General features: G+C 37.5%; 1 protein-coding gene across 1 annotated transcript in view; it reads right to left on the bottom strand.

Annotated features, from left to right (window-relative positions):
- The window catches only part of DLG2 (discs large MAGUK scaffold protein 2), a 718,789-nt gene that overhangs the window by 203,682 nt on the left and 498,036 nt on the right, over positions 1-17,071 (bottom strand). The window contains exon 12 of the mRNA XM_041414252.1: positions 8,848-9,004. Coding sequence (XP_041270186.1) covers positions 8,848-9,004 — 157 coding nt within the window. The remainder of the gene's footprint in view (positions 1-8,847; positions 9,005-17,071) is intronic.

The raw sequence follows: 17,071 nt of genomic DNA, 5'->3' as shown, positions 1-17,071 counted from the left end.
TTGGATATATTTACCAACAACACTGAAAAACAGTTTGTTACCAGCTCTTTTCCCCAAGATTGACTATTTCCAGATGGAAGTGTTAACACGGACACAGTTCATACTACATTTAAATGAACTTTTACTGTCAAAGGGGATGCTAGGGTTTTTCTGCCATGAGTTCTGAACTCCACAGCCTCATGGGAAAAGAGACTTCATTCTTTTCAAAGAGCAATTTCTTTAAATACACAAAAGAGAGTATTTTCAAGAGCATAAATCAGTGTTTGCAACCAGCTTCTCTTCACCAAGTTCCCAGTTGCCTTCTGTACCTTTAAATCTCTCTTCTTGTACAGGGAAGTTGCACGGGTGTCTCAGTTTTGTGAAATGTTTTTGGCTCATCACGATGACAGTGAGTACTGAACATATGTCTGCATGCATTGTGAGGGGTGAAACTGAGTTTATCTGGAAAAGGCAGAGCGCTGTGCACCCAGATGATCCCATACAGATATAAACCCTCTCCCTCAAATCCCAGAATTCCCAGCATTGTCAGCGATATCTGAACTTACATTAAACAGCTATTTTGCCCTGGATCTTTCCATTAGACCTTGCCATGACAACATCTTTGCTTTTTTCTGCTTTTCTCTATGTTTTTGGGAGGTTTATGACATGCTACTCCATGAAGATGTTGATAGGTAGATTACAGGGGCTGCAAGTTTGCAGTAAAATTATATTTATGACTTCTTCTCTGTGACTAATGTTCTTTCATGAGGAAAATGATATTTCACAATTTATTCTTGAAAAATTCATCAGGATTAATACTCATTCTTCTGTTGTTTTCTAAGTATCTGCAAATAGATTGACTGTTTCTCTCAGAAGTTTTCCCTGAAAATTGGGCAACCTATACTCCCAAATATTCCTTCAGTTATTGAATAAAATGATGAATGGCATGCATTGAATTGTTCCTGAAGCATGTGAGAATCAACTTCATCTGTTTACAACATCTAACTCATCTAAATTCTAATTTGATTTTGCCTATGTCCACTTCAAAGACTTTTATGTTTCTTCATAACTGTCCTAATTGGATAATGGTGGATCCGTCTCTTTTTAAAGACAAAACAATAAAAAAAAAAAATCACTAAAGGTTGAACTCTCACTTTTAAAATCTTTTTGCCAACTCTTTGGGAACTTAATTTCTTGTTTAGTTTTCTATTTTTATCAAACATTTTCTTGATGCCTTTTCTAATTCTTGAATGTACAGCTCATTTTGCATTTTGCACTTCTGAATTTCCCCCCAGATTTCACCTAACATTTATAGATTTTTAAGACTTGGGCTGTTAGTATCACCGTGAGTAATTCAGCTTTTACTTTTTCAATGTTCATTACTTGAGTTCCACAACTGTGACTGCACAGCAAGCTAGTTTTGAAGTTCATGTTACTTCCTCATTCCCTTTCAGCACAAAATCATAAAAATTGTCTCTACACTATATGGTTATTCAAGGGCAAGTTGTGTTTCATTGTTTCATTCTCCCATTTTTCAGCTATTCTTCCTTACTGGTGAGAATAAAGTCTAGAATTATCTGACTTACACTTATTTTCCCATATTCTCCACCAAAAACAGATTCATGACTGTTTGGTCACTTTGGGTGGGGTTTATATCAGTAAAGAGAAGTTATGCCAAATTCTCTATAATATATGAAAAGAAATATACTTTTTCACAGCAAAATAGTCATCTGACCCATGTAAAATGTCTGCTTTAGGGCAAGGTAAATTGTGGCTACACCCTTCTGTTAGCTACAGAGGGGGCCTGAAGGGTTATATACTCTGTGCTTCCCAACATGAGCAAAGCCTGAATTTAGATTAATCCACTAAATATTTCTAAAGAGCTTAATCTATTTGTCCTTCTAGTTGGTGTCATCCCATCAACATATGACAATGCCTGTGCTATCAGCTCCTTTCCTCTCCAGAGGTTTTCTTTTCACAGATCTGTCACATGTATCACCTACAATCAAGTATTGATACTTTGGATATATTTAGCAACACATTCTTGCCTATTTAAAAAAAAAAAATCTACTTTAAAATAGTCCAGTCAGGTGCACAGATTTACCCATTTAAATCACTGCTCTGATTTAAAATTAAAATTTTCAATATACACCAAGTAGTGCTCTATACATTACTACAAAGCAGGTTTACACAGTTAACATACTGACTAAGTAGGATTAAAGTTAAAAACATTACAGAAGTCTATAGACAATCACAGCTAAAGGCACAGAAACTGATAGACTGTCCCATGCCTGAGGACAGTCATGCACCATCACACCACCACGGGGAAGAAAGCATCCTAAGGGTATGGTCAGTGTCTGTGCAAACAATTCCTGTAGGGCAAGGGGAATATCTGTTACAATCCTGACACTCACACAAAAGGGACTAATTGGTGATCCAAGAAGAAAAGATACCAGGCCCTATGGAGATGTTTCAAACATTTCCTGAGACAGCTGTGTTTTGGAAAAAAGAAAAACTGAGAAGGAAAACCAAATGGTATTTGCCATTTATCTCAGTTTTGTAACTAGGTAAAAAATGCACTATTTGCCCTGAGCAGTTTTACTGCTTTTACCAGGAACAAAATAACCATTTTAAATTAGAAAGTTGAAAGCATCTCTGTACCAAAGGAAGAGAAGTCAGTCTGAAGGTCAAATATAACCGCAGGAAATATTAAGCATAAATATTTGCTGTAAGTAAGCACAGAGTTAGTACATTCTATTCTGCTCTATATGGACATTTCTGGAGTAGAAATTGAAGAACGTTCTGTTTTTTCAAATGCATATTGTATTTTTAGCTACAGGTGTGAGTGAGAAGGTGGGTAGGAGTTGTGTGGGAGGAACCAAGTACAAAGAAATTTTTAAGCTGTTCATAAAGGATAGCAAATGTCTCACAAAAAAAACAACAGCAGGATGATGCACAGACACAAGACAAAATCTGATTAAGATAAGATCCTCTGCAAGGAAGAACCTTGTATAAAACACCAGAGACTATACTGAAGTGAGATGCTCAAATACTGGTGCTGCAAACTAGGTTTATACAGTGCCATGTACCAGTGACAGAAAACCCCACAGAGTGTCTCCACCAGCCCCTTCCCACCCCATAGTTGTTTAATTCTCAGAAAGCAGCATGGGAAAAAAAATAATATCTTTCCCCTGTAGGAGTACATCCTGATACTACACCAGATCAACAGGGAAATCACACAGAATGCTTTGGTTACCTTCATTCACCTGATTCAGTTTAGATGAGAGGGGAAATGGAAGTATTATGAGAGTACTATGTGTCTCTTTGCAATGCAGCCTGTTCTTTTTCTGTTTTTTTTTCCTGCTGCTGTTGAGCAATCACCCTTCAGAAAAGTTGTTTTATTCTCTTAAAGTAACCTGTGGATGCATTGCCTGGAAGCAGTCATCTTGCTCCAGAGCAAGCAGTCTCCTTTTCCTCCTGATTCTACTTTCAGGCTCCAAGTCACACTGCATCCAGCCATTGTGAACATAAAGCGTTTCTACAGTAGAATGAAATAAAACTGATACTGCCTTTATGGTTCACAATTTTATGTTACTTTTATTTGTGATTAAGGAAGCATGATGTTGGCTGAAAAAGCAAATATATATCAAAAGGGCAAACTGACATGAAATGTGAGATGCAGTTTAAGACACCTAAATATAGATATGAATGCATGTGGTGGTTAAGCTTAAAAGTCACTACAGATACTGTAGCTTATGGAGAAATTCAGCCTGCTCTATACAGCTCACAGTTGGCCGCATGCATAAAATGGCCAGCTGAATGTTCTCTCATCTCCTTTGACATTAATGGCAAGCAGACTCCCAGCAAACATGTAGATGTCTAAATGTAAGTATCTTAATCTGAGGTTTAACCTTGCACAAAGACATAAAATTCAGTAACTTCAAAAGTTAAGATTCAAATGCAAATACTTGCTGTTAATTCCTTATGCCTATTAATTCACCATCATTCTCCAATTTGTACACAACTTGATGCAGCCTTACAGAAAACAATGAAACTGAAAAGAAATGCCATCATAGGAATTCAAGGAGCAATATGCACTATTTCTGTGAAACTGTAAATATGAATTTTGCTGCTGAATTTGCATGTATAAGGTAATTTTCTCCATTTTATGTCCTGTACCTATTGAAAAAGTTGTCCACTTGGCGCTGAAAATGCTTTGAAGCATTCAGGCTAGGGCACGTAAAAGAAAGACTTATGTTTTATCAAGTTTTTTTTTTATTTGAAATTGTAATGCAAAAAATTATGTGGCAATTTTTAAAGGACTCTATTGCTTCTCCTGCCTCCCAAGGACTTTCCCCTAAAAATTACCATGTATTCACTATGTACATATTTCCAAAAATTATAAGACTGCTTTCTGTCAGGGTGTATGCACAATGGATGGCCATTTTATGCATGTGACTCATGGAAAAAAATTGTTCTAATGCAGGTGGTTTTGACTAACCAACACTGGTTTCCCATTGCTGTTTTCATACGAAAAATATCCCTTAGCATTGGGAGTGGAACTTAAAACTGCAAGAATGGCATCAAGGAACATTACATTTTATTTTTATTGAAGACTGCTTTCTCCTAACAGATGGAGAACTTGGGATTAGATCTGAGTTCAAGCAGCCTCTAAACCAGGCCCAGACTTCTAAAATTATTTTAAACAAATCATTTAACACACTGGAACCTTATTTCTGCTGCTCTACAACGGAAATGATTTTTCCATGGATATTCTGAACTGTTTCCTTTGGCCTATAAGTGTCAGAGATGAAAATTAATCTGGGTGTGCACATGTAGTAAATCAAGCATTAATGTAAACTCGAATTCAAAATGCTACTTGATAATAGTAATGATATAATTAGTATGAGGAAAATACTACAGGGAGGGATATATTCTAGCACAGTGATGGACTTACATTGGTGACATGTGTGTTACTTCATTTTAAAGACATTCAGAAATGAAAAAAAAAAATTTAGTTGGGTGGTGATTCAAAGGAGTATAATGAATTATAGCCAGAATAAACCAGAATTTTAAGAAAACACTATAAGGGAGGAACCCCCATCTTCTCATGAGTGCAACACAGAAGTTAATTTTTGGGCTATTTGAAATATTTTATTGTCCAACACAGAAGATTTTCCATGATTCTTCAATTGACCTTCAAGGTTCACACAAGACTAATTTGTTCTCTCTGCACAGGAGCACTGGGAATATGAGTCTTTTTTCCGAAGTATTTTTCAAACATTTCCAATTAACTGAAAACAGGAAAAACCTGTTATCTCCTTTTTTCCTGAAGTTTCAGCCAAAGGCAGACCGCTACCATTACTGATCCTGGACCGCCATCTGGTGGCATTTGGGAAAAATAAATTCAAATTTCACTCATCCATGGGGCCAGGGCTGCAGCACCGTCCTTCCCAGGGCTCCCGGAGGGCTGTAGGGTTGGATCCCTCCCTCTCACATCCCGACAGTCAGGCAGAAGGAGAGGCTGAGATTATGGGATCTATCCAAGCCTTGTCGGCTGACTCTGGGAGGATGAATACACCCTCAGTGTGTCTCTCCAAGGCAATGCATGCAAAAGCAAAGCCTTGCTGGGTCTCACTGGCGGATTTGCAGTCTATTTTAGGTATTTTTGTAGGTACATTCCAAAAGGTGAGAATACACAGCTGTCAACCAGTCAACATTGCCATATTTACAGCACAGGCATAAATTTGGCGAGAGCCCGTGATCCTCACTGTCCACCTGGGAGACTGAGGCTTAGGAAAATGAAGCACCCTGCCTGTGGTCACACAGAAGGACACCAGCTAAATTGAATAAATTGATCAGATTGAATCATAGAACTGTTGGGGTTGGAAGGGACCTTTAAAGGTCACCAAGTCCGACTCCCTTGCAATGGGCAGGGACAACAATGAAAGAAGCAGCATTCTGAAAGATAATAAATATTAGAGGGATTGGCCAAAAAGCAGGTCACACCATGTTGTAAAGGCAGTAAAATATCACAACAGAAGAACTCTTGTGGCTTCATTGTAATTCTGCAATACCAATCTCATAAGAAATTAAATTCAGACCTCTAAATCACTTACTATGCTTCTTGTCTGCAAGAAATTTAACCAAGCTTCATCTGATTATAAAGAGCAGCTTTGAGAGTACTATTTGTTCTTGTAAATCAGATTTGTCATGTTTTGAGAAACAAATAGGAAAAGTATATCTGTAGGAAAATAAGTGTTTCTGAGGGATGAGACAAGAAGGAACAAACAGAGAGAAACAGACATTTTTTCTGCAGTCCTTATAAAACTAAGCTGTCTGGGACCCTTCACTAGACAATGGTACAAGATTAATGAGCTCGGTGCATGAAACTGTTTTTTTCTGAATATGGCAAGATGGATCCATAATAGTTATTTGTGACTAAATAAATAACAGGGCCCTGACTGGGTGATTGCCTGGGGATATGTACGCAGTCTAATTTAGTAATAATTTCCATCCCTCTCTGCTCAATGGACAAATAAACAACACTTGCATGACAACTAAATGCTAATGCAACACTAGTAGCATTAATTAGAACTTATGGAAAATGTCACTAACAAAACAGAAAAATTAGAGATAAAAATTTTATTGTGGCTCCAGCATACAGTTGTAAATATATCCTGCTTAAAAATAAAAGAAAATGGACTTTTATATTTGAACTTGTGGATTTTTGAAAACCATGTACTGTGAAAGGCTTTGATCTCATTAGTCTCTGTTGGTTAGCCCTATTTTGCTTCATCTAAACAAAGAAAAATAAATTGCGGAATTGTCCTGAAGAAACTTCTATTTCTATTCTTTGGGTTTCTTGTCTCTGCTCTTCTTGACACAGGTCTTTGACTTCCTCATCTCTTCCTAAGGATAACTTTATAAGAATCTATTTGGATTTTCTTGCAATTCCCTAGAAACTTTCTACCTGAATAGCTCTTTAAGGCACTGTTGGGAACAAAGGGTTAAAAGCAGCAGAGTGCAGAGGAGGATGTGAGATTCCAAGAGACCTTGCAGGTGGGAATGCTGAGGCCTGGAGAATATCAGTGTGGGAACACACCCCTTAGATTATGCCCACTGCTGTCTATCCTCTGTCTGTTTTGAGAAGTAGAATTTCTGTTTAGGGATAACGTAGGTGTTTTGAGGGACTTGGAGTCATTCTCAGGGGCTTGCCTGAGCTCCCTGCTTTGGGAGAGAGAAGATCAGAGCTCAGAGATCATAAAAAGCATAGAGATCACAGCATGGTGGTAAGCTGCATGTGTGCGGGCCCTTGATAAGTGGGTGCAAAGAACAGCCCTGCCACCCCTCAGGGTGGACTGAATCTGATGGTTCCTGTGTTCCCATTCCTGTGTCCCTGCCCAGGTGCTGCTTTGGGATCCTCCAGTTAGCGAGGTAATTAAATAAATTTACTCTTTGCATTTCAGATGTAGTCATGTGGCTGTTCTGCCTGCCTGCCTGTGTGGACTCCCAACAGCACCCAAACACCTTTTAGTTGCTCTTACTCATTTTTTCTTACAGCACTTTTAAGGAACAGGTGGACATAAAATACCTTGTGATCCTCATAATGTCAGGTTACTGCCTCCCTTTGGTGATAACTTAACCAGATTTTCTATATATCACAAAACACCTCCAGCCACCTCTTTACACCTTTTTACAAAACTTTGACAGGTGTAAGGTAAATTCACTTTTCATAGAATAGGCCAAGACAATCCTTAGCAATGTAGGAAAACCATATCCAGCTTTCTTATGAATTTAAACACTGACCAGGAAAGTGTTGCATAACTACATTACAAACACATAACCACATTACAAACCATCCAGGCTGAAGCCATCTTCCACCCTCAACTCTAACTGAATTACAGCCAGGGATACAGGATTCACAGGGATAGAAGGCACAACAGTGGGAAGAAGTGTGATACTGCAGCCTAGTGCATCCATCATTTGTCTGGGATAAATATTTCCTGTATTTCAGCTCTTTGCCTTAAGGCTATTGTTGTGCTTCACATGAAACAGTCACATCTGCATCAATTTGGGATAACTTTTTTTTTTCTCCTGTAAGGAATGTGAATAACGTCAATGGATATTTAACTACATTTTCAAGGCTTTCATTGTTATTCAAATTTCTTTATACACAGATTATTTCAGTCAGCTGTTCAATTACTTGAGAGCCTAAACCACAAATGTTCTGGTTTTAAAATGTGTGATATCAATGTATACATGAATGAAAAATTAAAAAGATGTTTTTGAGTCTAAGTATGCAAAATATAACTTCGGGCTAAAAAAGCATTTCATCCAATAAAATTTGAAAAGAATTTCAGAGGGACCATCAAATTCATCAAAGGCAGAGAGATAATGAACATAACCTAATTAATCTCCTTGTTGTAGCGAGCTATTTGCTAAGCACTTGAGTGCACACTAGATGGCAGACCGAGTATGGTTGATTTCATCCTACTGCTTGTTCTCCTCCAAGAAAAGGTGGAATTGAGAAATATCCTTGGACTCAGTAGTGTGTTTTGGGAAAAATGGAACTGGATGATGGGCCAAAATATGGGATGCTTAGTCTGCAATGTTCTTAGGTCCTCCCTCCAGTGTCACCATAGGGTAGGTAGCATTAAGTAGAGGAAAGTCTCATTCCCAGCTAAATGCAAGTAATACCAGTAACAAATACCCAAGGGCAAAATAATCAAAATATTCAGGAATAAATTGTTTGCAGCTCAGATTTCACAACATGGAAATGAGAAAGACTTCTTTGTGTTCCCCTTGCAGTATAGACAAAGAACAAGATGAAGAAGCTGGTCAGAACAGCCCAACAGAAACACTTACAGATAAGATTTGATCTCCTCGCTGCAGTTCTCCGCTGAGATCCGCTGGCCCACCTGCCAGGATGAAAGACACGAAAATGCCTTCCCCGTCTTCACCTCCCACAATGTTGAAACCAAGTCCTGTGGAGCCCTTGTGCAGGATGATTTTTCGAGGCTCTCTGTACAGAAACAAAATCGTAATGTTTAGGCACTCTTACTGCATATGCATTTTTCATAGCATCTTAAGCATACTATATTTTGCTAAGACACTGTGGCCTGCTATTGTCTAAAGAAACCACGTAAGAGATGACAAAGGTGTTAACTGGTGAACAGATAAGGTAGGAATTTTTTCCCCTCATGCGTTATTTTTTCCCCTCATGGCTGAATTCCAACATCTCTATTAATTTCACCCCATTGGAGTCATCTTCACTATGTTAAGTGACAAATTTATTAAAAGGAAAAACAAAACACTGAATATATTTAATAATCTAATTTATAGCAATACTACATATCCAGGTATCCAATCTTTATATAGTACATTTTATTTTAAATTCTAGTCTTGCTTTTGCAACAAATGAACAAAAGAACCTTACAACTCCAAGTAAAGTAACGGCAGCTGTGATCCTGACAGATTTGGAGCAAATAATATTTATAAGATCAAGCGAATCCAGCAGAATCTCATTAAAAACTTTGGTGCGACACTATCAGGACCATGCATTTGTTAAGTCACATTGCAGCTTTATCACTGAACCAGCCCAAGGGGTACCTGCTTTTGCCACACATTAAAAACTATTAATTATGATAGAAATCAATAAATAATAACAGGTATGTCTCACACAGCTCTTTACATCAATTTACATTTGTAAATTGAAAAAATGACCCAGAGAATGTAAACATAACATGCAATTTACTGATGGGAATACTTATTTCCAGAAATAGGCAACTTTCCTAAGCAATCACGGCAGCATCCTTGAGAAAGGGTTCCAAATATTCTTGTTCCCCTTCTCTACGTACAAGGCCTCAGAGCTGGCTCTCTCTTGGATACACAAGCACACAGAACCACATATACATACATACACTCCATGTTTATTGGTACTTACCCCATTTCAAATCCCTCTAAAATTTAATTTTCACAAAAAGTATAAATGCTGTTCAATTATGGTGTATAAATTTTAAGCCCAGCTCTGCAAGTCTCCCAAACACATACATATCTGTGACTCCTCCCAGAGAAATAAAATGCTCTATTCATTCTTTAAGTTTTCCAAAAAAAGTTGCCAGCAACAAAAAAACACATTCTACAGAATGCTCCTTCTATAAAAGATTCAATATTTCCCCCATATTATAGCACAGTTCTGCATCACACAAATGGATCTTTCATTTCTGTTTTGTTTTTAAAGAACAGAGAAAAAAGAAAGAGAAATTATTAAATTGAGTGATGCCTTGTTTGATACAAGTTAAATCTTATGGATACATGGAGACTTTTTCTTGATATGATACTTAAATCACAGGCATTTGTTAATCTTTGCTCAGTGCTAATATTGAAATGGTATCCCCAACTTGATTATGATGTTAAAGGAACACCTCAGCTTTCTGAAACTGAAGTTTCATGTATTTCAAAGAGAAGACTAAAGCAAAGTATTCGCCCTACTCCATATGGTCCTTCATCCCTTGACTTTTTTAATGTTGCAAAGTCAGAAAACAGTTACAAATACAGCTGTGAGCAAAAGATATATTTCATTGAGTTTGTGTATTTTTAAAGTATTTTTAAGAATCAGAAAATAAAGGTAGAGGGGTTTTTTCCTTTCGCATCACTGCTGTTGATTTGCCTTGTAGCAACTCCTTTAACACCTTGTTAAATATGTGCAGAGTAGACATAATGAGATCCAGAATCTAAGAAGTCTAAGCAGGTTTTTAATTAGAAGAGTGGCCTGGGGGTTGCAGCAGAACTAGGACAGTGAGCTGAAAGCATGGTTTCTCTTCTCTGCTTAGCCCATGCACTGCTGAGCGTTCTTGGCAACTCATTCGTTCTCCCAGCTTCAGTTTCCTCATCCACAAAATGATACGGTGACACTTGTCATCTTCAAGTCCTACTCGTCAGAAATACTTTGGAAGAGTTGAGCAGCTGCCATTTATTATTTACCAGAATATTGAAGAAAAAGAGACAGCAAAGTCAAACCAATATATTTGCATGCTCTGCTGGTGAGAAATCAGAAGAGATCTTGTTCAAAATAAAAATGAGTATTTTCTCATATGACAGGCGGCTTGGATCACATAGTTGAAAGCCAGGGCCATGGACAAAACTAGGTCAGTACAACTGGGTATCTACTGAATAGTAAGCTGTGCAGCTCAACAAAATGTTGGCCCAGTTATTAATCCCTGTCTCTGATCAAGTCAGCAGATTTATGCCTCAAGTGCTGCCAGTGCTGTTTTATAATTTTGGCCTTTTGACAGCAAAATTCACATTCTGCTCTTGGATGATTATGTTCAGAGGAAGTTCAGACAATAAGGAGAAAATGTCAGAAGGTGTGATTAGAATGCAATGGGTTTCCACCCCTGCTCTTTTACCTAATCAGATCATTTTGGTCATGACTCAGATTTGGCTGAATAGAGTCTGACCATCCTTAACATGTCTTTGTATTTCTTTCACACCTGAGTACCCTGCAGAATCTGAAATGTGGACTCAAGAACATCTAAGTGCTGTTGTCATTATAAAAATAACCTTTAGTCCTTACTGTACTACAACAGCTACAGGAAGTAGAATGTATATGCTAATTCACCTTAATATAATAAATATGTTTTTAAATATGTAATTTTTCACATTTGCACAGTGTAATTAGAATGACAACGAAAAAAGGGCTAACAATGGTAAAAAAGTTGATATAAAATTTATGAAGTCGAAGTAGAAAAAATATTTCTTAAGGAAATCAACTACAATACCAGCCACTGCCCAAGTAATCTCTTAAGAGTGAGGCAGCAATTAGTTACCTGCCAATGCTTTGGCAGGTAACACTCACTGAAATGTCTAAGCTGAAGGTGAGGATGTTACATATTTATCACCTGGTATAAATGTTACAGTCAGCCCTTAATATGATATTTAAGGAGGTCTAAGAACAGCTGTTCCAATTTTTCTTGAATATGTGGGAAACAACACTAGGAAAAATTCCTTTGCCTCTGTGAAAAATTGTTATGAATGTAGTTCATTGAGAGAATGAGAGACAAAATGTTCTTGAGTTCTCATGAGAGAAAAGACAAAATGCAGATAAATGCTGTAAAGCAGATGATAGAATCAAACACTTAAAGATGACATGATGATGGGAGAGTTGAGAACTGAAAGAAAAGTAACTCAAATGTGAGTGATGTTTGCTTGTAGTTAATGCACTCATAATGTCCAGCTGTCTGCAGAAAACAGCAACTAAGGCAGAACTTATTTGAAGATGGGGGTGGTTGGGCACTGAACAGGCTTCCCAGGGAAGTGCTCACAGCACCAGCCTGACACAGCTCAAAGAGCATTTGGACAATGATCTCTGGCACAGGGTGTGACACCTGGCGATGTGCTCTGCAGGGTCAGGAGTTGGACTCAGTGATCCTTGCGGGTCCCTTCCAACTCAGCTTGTTCTGTGAAAATGTTTCATTTGGATACAATAGATGGCACTCTGTAGCTGTCCTGTAAAAAGGAGCAGTCTAACATCCAGTGTTTCTGAAATTCGTGTTTCAGCCTCCAGCTTTAACTATTTATCCCATTTACAATTTCTTCTGTGATAAATACAGCTGAAGGTAACTTTGTAGGTGTTAACAGAGCGTACTAGCACTTTAATTTGGTGTGTGCATGTTTTATACCCTCCTGCAGCTCTCTACCACATACAAACAGAGCAGAGCAGCAGGGGAAATCAAGCAGAAATTAGAAAGGAGTGTGAGATGAAAACATTCCTGGACTGACAGAAGGCAGCAGAAGGGGGGGGGGGGGGGGGGAAGAGAAGGGAAAAAAGGAAAGAAAAGAGGAAAGAAGAGAGAAATCAGAATAAAGGGAGGCAATATGTCTGTAAAGGAGATCAGGGAAGGAAATAAAAAGGTAGGGAAAGAAGAAAGGAAGATTTACATTAATAGATCCAGGAGTAAAGGAGCAAATAAAGTGCTGCAATCCACGTAAATTTACAGGCAGAGAAATCAATGGCAGAATCAATTTGGATGGACTTGGTTACTCGCTTTGGGGAATGCATCAGATCAGATTCTGTAAATCACATTACAAACTGCAGGCCTGATGTAAGAGAAAAGGATTACTAAATTAATATTTGAAAACAATAAGTAGTAACAAAATGTCAGCACTTAAGAAAATGTCTTCTGTCATAAAAATGCAGTGACCAAAAATAAATCAAAGTGCAGCATTTTTCTCCTTAGGAGGTTTGTTATGGTTTATACATGTTTAATTGGATCACCATCTTGAAAACAGCAAGTGCTTTTTATTTACTACATTTCTACTGAATATTTGGTTTGATCAGTTTACTTTTAACAAACAGAAAATGACAAGACAAAAAATGTGACTATTACTATCATTCTTCTATAGACTGGAATCCATAGTAATTATAGATTTAATTTAAGAGATTAAAACTGGACTGATAAATGATGGGGAAGTGCTTTCTAAAAACAAGTAATTCTTATAATAATTAACTGCAAGAAAATCCATGATTAAATTGATTTTTTATGAGCTGCTGGCAGCATTCAAGAAAAGAGTCAGTTTTAGTATTCATCTCAATTGACACAGCTCTGTCTTTCTGTTCCTTTTGTACCATCTATAAAATTGGAGTGCTGACACGTTTTGTGCTTTTTGAAATACCTACAGAAATATTAAGCTACACTGGGTGCTTTCAAACATCAGACTCTAGGAATTTTTTCAGTTCTATACAATCGATAAGGTATCTCAAGTCTGCAGAGGCTTAGAAATATGGCTTTGATCTTGATTTGGCTGCAGTTTTTTTGTTATGGCTTTTAATTTTTTTTTTCTTTTTGTTGTTGTTGGTTTTTTGCCTTTCCTCCTCCCCCCAAACTGCCATTTTCTTGACAAAGGATGTTGAAAGCATACATAAAGTCTTTGTTGCTCTGGTGTTACAGTAACACAGATCACAGAAAGCCCAGAAGATATATTTATCTTATCATTTGCATTAGAGTGGCATCAATATACAAGTCAGGGCCTGCAACCTTTGGACTCTTACATAGTGCAAGAAAACCCATCCCAGCTACTTGAATGAGCAAACAGCAGGAGGTGAAGTTGAAGTCGTAAGAAGTTGTATTATTTGGGTAAAATCACGTTAGTTTATCAGGGAGAAGAGCACACAGGGGATAGGACAACAGGAAATGGCTTGAAACTGAAACAGGGTGGGTTTAGATTAAATACTAAGAAGAATATATCTACTGTGAGGCTGGTGAGGCACTGGCACAGGTTGTCTAGAGAAGCTGTGGATACCCAGCCCCTGGAAATGTTCAAGGCCAGGTTAAATGGGCATTTGAGCAGCCTGGTCTAGTGGAAGATGACCCTGCCCGTGGCAGGGATGGGGTTTGAACCAGATGATCTTTAAAGCCCCTTCCAACCCAAGCCATTCTGTGATTCTCTGAAAGAACCTACCCCAAATCTCAGGCATCAAGGCCCCTTCTCCTAAGCAGTATAAATATGTTTGGCTTCTGACAATCCACAATGTGAGCACTGAGTTACCTTACAGTAATTTGGCTAGTCAAGCCATTTCTTTTTCACAACAATAATTCTAGTTTTCCTCTCACACTTCAAAAAATTCTAATAAATACCTGTGTATTTATTTCTGGTAATCAAAGGACATTCATACTGGAAGAACCTAAAAAAAGGGGGTTCAAATAGATTGTTCATTCTTCACAGCACTGAACACAAGGAGATTGGAGGGACAGAGTATGTGCCAGGGTATGAGATGGTTCAAAATCTGATTACTCAAACAAGGGATGATATGAAATTCTAAGTGGTTGAAGGCCTGAAATATTCACACACACCTTTTTAAAAGGCTTTGAGTTTTGGTTGAACCAAGCTTTATTTTCTTACAGATTTTCTTTCCTAATTCTACAACTTCCTAATTCTACAACTCTCATTTCACACAAATGATAAATCTGTCTGTACTGCTCTCATCTATTGTTTTATTGTAATACCACTTCTACTGCACCTCGGCTTTTACTTTCCCCTTTGTTATTCCCTCTTAGGCTTGGCAAAATGTTTCCATTATGATGTGAAACAGCTCCACCCTTTGCTTTTCCTCCTTGGCCAACCCTCTCATGTGCCTTCATTGCAGTGACCAAAGCACCAGGACCTGGCAGTGGTAGGGAGCGACAGACCTTCCTTTCTCAGCTCCCAGCCCTTCACCACAGCACGGCACCTGCACACACCAGTGTTACACCTGACCCTGTGAGGTCTCATCCCTGATAGTGACTTTAATTAGTGTTATCCTACTTCCAATTAATATTGAAAATAATAAAAATAAGGAAGCCTTCCTCTTATCTACTGCTTTCAAACTGACCATCACAGTCCAGAGGGGCAACTTTGCCTGCATAAACTGAAAAAATGTTTTGGCCTTCTAATTGATTAGTGACTTATTTCATTTGACCAAATATTGGTATACTAACAACTAAGCATTCAGCCTTTAATAAGATGAACATTTATCAGATTACACAGCAAAATATCACTTTGACTAATAAAGTTGCCCCATCTGCTTGAAACAAGTATTTTGTCTTGACTATGACATATGGATTTCTTGAATTTCTTTTTCATTGAACATGTAAAAGCAATGGTTTATTTTAATTTTAAAAATTACTACAATTTCAATGCATTTATTCTGCAAACATCATGCCTAAATTGTCACTAACTTTTATGTACACTTAATACAAGGGAACCTACTGGGAGCCAGGCTTCAGCCTGACTGATGCATGTGTGATTGCACTGGGTTATATTTTGCAACAGATTTTGTTCTGTAGGAAGACCTCTGGACTCTAGCAATCTTTCATTTTATCTTTTGTAGAGAAATTAAAGCCTGCACACCAGGACAAGTTTTCTGCTCGCAGATAGCAAAATGGAATTGGCATACAGGAATAATCTTTTTGATTTTAAAAACTGGACTGCATTTTTACCATGACATCTGACATTTACTTCAAATGCACAGTGGTCTGCCTCCTGGGTTTGAGAAATCTCATTGATTTTTAGAGAGATAATGTAGGACAGTTAATATACTCTTTAGCTCTATAAGGAATATGATTATTCCTGTTTGCTTGTTCATTTATCCTTTGTCTCACATAATCACTTACCTCTCTTCCCTGTTTCAGAAAGTATATTATTTACATACTAACAATCAAAATAAATCCTGAAAACTGCATCTCTGTACCACCTGCTACACCCAGCACAGACAACTCCATACTAGAAAGGTTTGCTTTGCATCTTGCTTTTAAAAACTATTGGCTCCATATTGAAACACTGTTGTAAAAACTATTACTTACAGCATTCAATAGCTCTATTTACCATGAATGGTCCAGCTTTACAGTTTGTAAACAAAGCTGGATGAGATGGAACTGGTAAGAGGCAATAGAATTGCATTACCAGGAGACAGGAAGTATTCAAATGCCCAGAGAACACCTAAAAATAGCAGTGCCTCTAAGCCATGTTTGGAAATATCAATACACAGGCTGCTAGCAGCAAGCATCTCAAATTACTTTATAGAAGACACTTATGAAACAAAAACCATTCTGTAATATCTGTCCCATTCAGAATAAAAATTCTTATCCTTAGTCATAGTTCAAATGCTGTTTATTTATGTATAAATATTTTTAAATATATTTCAGATGCTTAGACACATTTCTAAGTCAAAAAGACTCAATCAAATAGGTTGAAATCCCAATTTCTAAGAGTTGGCTGGTAGCATACAGAATTCAATTTAGTGGGGATGCCAAAAGCAGAGAGAATAGCTGTCAAACATTACTAACATTAAAGCTTTGTGTGCTAGTATGGCAGGATTTAAAAAAAAAAAAACAAAACCAAGGGCTGTTTTCAACCAATATTTTTTCTATTTTGGATAGTCACAGCTAAGATTGTTCCTTAAAATCACTTCAAAAAGCTCAAAATGACAATATTTTCAAATTCAAACATTAGAGTTTTCTTGGTTTTTAAACCATGAAAATAAAACATTAGGGAAGTTGCTAATGATGACCTCCAGCACCTCTGAAGTTCATGCCTTTACACACAGAATAAA

The sequence above is a fragment of the Onychostruthus taczanowskii genome, unplaced genomic scaffold, assembly GCF_017590055.1.
Source record: "Onychostruthus taczanowskii isolate IOZ18803 unplaced genomic scaffold, ASM1759005v1 scaffold44, whole genome shotgun sequence".
In the NCBI taxonomy this organism is placed as follows: Eukaryota; Metazoa; Chordata; class Aves; order Passeriformes; family Passeridae; genus Onychostruthus; species Onychostruthus taczanowskii.
This window is presented reverse-complemented; position numbering and strand designations above follow the sequence as displayed.